The sequence below is a fragment of the Talpa europaea genome (assembly GCF_964194135.1).
Source record: "Talpa europaea genome assembly, chromosome: 10".
Classification (NCBI taxonomy): Eukaryota; Metazoa; Chordata; class Mammalia; order Eulipotyphla; family Talpidae; genus Talpa; species Talpa europaea.
In genome coordinates this window covers 43,156,186-43,159,488 of record NC_140077.1, presented here as the reverse complement: position 1 = coordinate 43,159,488, position 3,303 = coordinate 43,156,186, and the positions used below count along the sequence as shown (strand labels likewise).

General features: G+C 52.9%; 1 protein-coding gene across 1 annotated transcript; it reads right to left on the bottom strand.

The window, feature by feature from the left end:
• Nucleotides 1–257: 257 nt before the first annotated feature.
• LOC311178980 (perforin-1-like) lies at nucleotides 258–2,882 on the bottom strand (the record flags this gene model as incomplete). The annotated part of the gene is made up of 2 exons (XM_084245802.1): nucleotides 258–1,386; nucleotides 2,344–2,882. The coding sequence occupies 2 exons, from the start codon at nucleotides 2,880–2,882 to the stop codon at nucleotides 258–260; spliced, it is 1,668 nt and encodes a 555-aa protein (XP_084101928.1).
• Between the last annotated feature and the right edge of the window lie 421 nt (nucleotides 2,883–3,303).

Genomic DNA, 3,303 nt, shown 5'->3' with positions numbered 1-3,303 from the left:
AAAAGACAACAAAGCAAAAACAGACAATTATAAATCAGAGACATATGGCAGGGGAGGAGGAAGGAGAGGGATCCGAGGTAGGGAGGGAGGAGCACAGGTGCATTGGCGAAGGAAACTCTATGGGAACGACACCTGAGGGGGTGGGGGGAAGCAAATCTTTTCAAAAAATGAACAATGATGTGAAAAATAAAAAAAATTAATTTAAAAAAAAGAACCCTGTTAGGCCAAATATTCCGGTCCCCTCAGGCCTGCTGTTCTCACCACACTGCACCACTCCTGTTTCCTGGAGGCTCCCCCAGACGCCCTTGGGGGCCATAGTCCATGCAGAAATCCCCTGTCAGGTGGTGCAGGCACTTGGCTTGGTAGGAGAATTTCAGGTGACCATGGTTTAGGTTGCAGTTCACCTCGTGTGACCCAGATTTTGGTTCTGTGTCACATGTGCCAAGAAGGTCATCATCCCAGCCATTGTCTTCGTCCCAGACCTGCACCCTCAGGGGCCTCCCTGTGGGCAGGACCACATCCTGAAAGTCCAGCGTTGTTTGCCATGTGGGATTGTTGTTGTTCCACACTGTGCTTGTCCTCAGCTCCTTCCTTGCGAAGAAAACCTTCAAATAGGCGTCTGTGGCAGTGATCCAGTTTCCCCACAGGCCTGTCGCCTGGAAGTTCTTAACCTCCAGGCGGGCCAAACCCCTCTCTCGAGGACAGCAGCCGTGGTTGGTGAGTTCCATGCCATGGCACAGGCACTGGCACGGGTCTTGTTGGCTCTTCTGCTGCCCCTCAGGGCAGGGCCGGCTGCAGTCCCTCCAGCGAGCCCTGTGCAACACGTACTTGCTCACGGCCTGCCTCAGGGCCTCTCGGTGGGGGTCCTGTCTCTTTAGCAGCACGTGCAGAGGCTCCAAGGTGTAGTCCAAAAGGCCTGGGGTATCCTTCAGCGAGTCTACCCATTGTGAGAACTGCTTGGGCTTGGCATGGTTCCCAAACAGCAGGTCATGCGAGGAAGTGTGGTGGCCACCAACTATGTCAATATAACGTTCCCGGAAGGTCTGGTGAAAGGAGTTTGTTATCTTGCTGTTCTTCCTCTTCTCCTCACAGGCCTTGAATTCCGCTGAAGACCTGACCTGGATGCCTATGCTGACCTCAGCCTCGACAGCCAGGCAATCCTCCACCTCCTTGGCTGTCAATCCCTGTAAGGCCAGTTCACAGGTGCGCAGCGCTGTGAGGGTCGAGATCCGGCCACCCAAGTTCATGGACCGGATAAAATGGGTGCCATAGTCGGAGATGAGCCTGAAGTACTCAGTCTCTGTGGATTTCCTGAATTCGGGCGGTAGGGCCCTGAGGTCCTTTTTGAATTCAGGGTGGAGTGGGGGGTTGTGCACTAGTTTAAAACTGAGGGAAAGAAAAACATCAGGTCCATGGTGGGCAGTATTTTCCCCATTCAATAACTCCCTCAACATGGCCCAAGGTCACAGGGAAGTGGCTGAACTAGGACTTGAGCCCAGGTGGTCTGGCTCCAAAGCCTAAACAACTGAATTACTGAGCCTGCAGAGAAACCCTTTCTGCCTGTTTTCCTGCAGTGATAAGGACTTGGTATGTAAGTTTGCACTTTCCTTTTCAAAATATAGTTTTTTCTTTCCTCTTTCTTTTCTAATTATAAAAAGGGTTGCTACTATACTGATGGTGTGTTCTGGTTTTGGAAGGTAGTCCTGTTGCTGCGGTCTATCTGTCCACTCAATTGGGACCTGCATGCGTGGACCCCTGACAGCTCTGGCCACATAGGTGCCCAGTCTCACCATGGGGGAAAGTTGGGGTCCAGGTATAAGAAATCAGAGTGGTTACTCTGGAGACATGCATTTCTCAGGTTGGGATCTGGGTCCCAAGGGCTGGTGGTGATTGCAACTGTTCAGCACTAGAGTCCTCATGCCCAGCACAGAGCCTAAAACCTTAATGCCGAACACAGAGTCGGACTTAAATAGTGGATCAAAGTCATTGTGGATCACTGATGAATGAGGTCAGTGTGGAAGGGATCCAGCCAGGTCTCCTGTCTCTGTCCCATCCGGGAAATACCCCACAGAACTGCCAGTGCTCATAGAAGAGGGGGTTATTGAGATGACCTCAACAGCATCATGTTCTCAGGCACAGCCTGAAGGCATCCCTCTACCTGTTCTCTGCCTGGGCGCTTCCAGATCTGGACTACAGGGGGGAAGGCCATAGGGCACTCTACCTGCAGTTTCCTCCTGGTGGAGGCAGTCTCTGTGTTCCCATCCTGCCATTCCTGGGCTTTTAGACCACCCTAAATTTCCCACCTTTTTTTTATGACCCCTCCACCCCCACTCCCAAGCTCACCTGTAAAATTGACACTCCACCTCATCCTTGGTGAAGCTGTACTCATCCTGGAGGGTTTTCTTGGCTGCAAAGTTAGCTGCCTCGGAGTGCGAACCGGCAATGGACATGCGTGCATTGACTGTGGGCTTGGGAGTCACGTCTAGCTCCCCCCTCCAGTCATTGCGGATGTTGCTAGCTGCATCCTGGGCCACACCCTCGACGGAGCTGACCTTGGCTCTGACTACCTTGCGCTGGCAGACTGAGGACTGGGCATGCCAGTGTGCAAGGGCTAGGGGCAGGCGCTGGAGGGTGTTGTTCTGCAGAACATTCTTGCAGAGGGTGCAGGTGCTGTCTGGCCGCAGGTAGTGGGTTGTGTCCACTGGGAAGGAGCCTGAGTGCCGGAGACTGGTCACATCCACTCCCTCCCCTGCCAGCCATGAGCCAGGCACGAAAGTCTCATGTTCATTGCATTCAGACTGTGTGAAGGTGTTGCAGAGAGCAGGGGTGGGTGTGGGCAGCAGAAGGAGGAGGATCCCCTGGAGAAGCATACAGGTGGCCATGGAGCTTCAGAGACAGGAGGCACAGGGCTTCAGGAGGCTCTTCCCCCAGCTGAGGATTATTGGGACCTATGGAATCCAGAGGGAATGCCATCTCTTTTGAGTCACTGAAGGTCAGAGCTGGAATTACCCTTATAAACCTGGACCACCCTCAACATTGTCCAGATGGGCCCACAGAGGAGAAGTGACTTGGCCAAGGACATATAAGCAGAGGATGCCCTGATTTCATTATTTCAGCCTAGTGGAGATCCAAATTGATGACTTCATCCTTTGCATCACAGCTGCTGCTGGTGGGAGGGTGCTCTGGGTAGAGAGGAGGGGCAGGCAGTAGCTGTAGCAGATTTTGGGAGGGACCAGGTGAGTCTAGAGATGTCTAGGTTCTGGAATATGTTACTTTAACACCAGAACACTCACTTCTCCTACC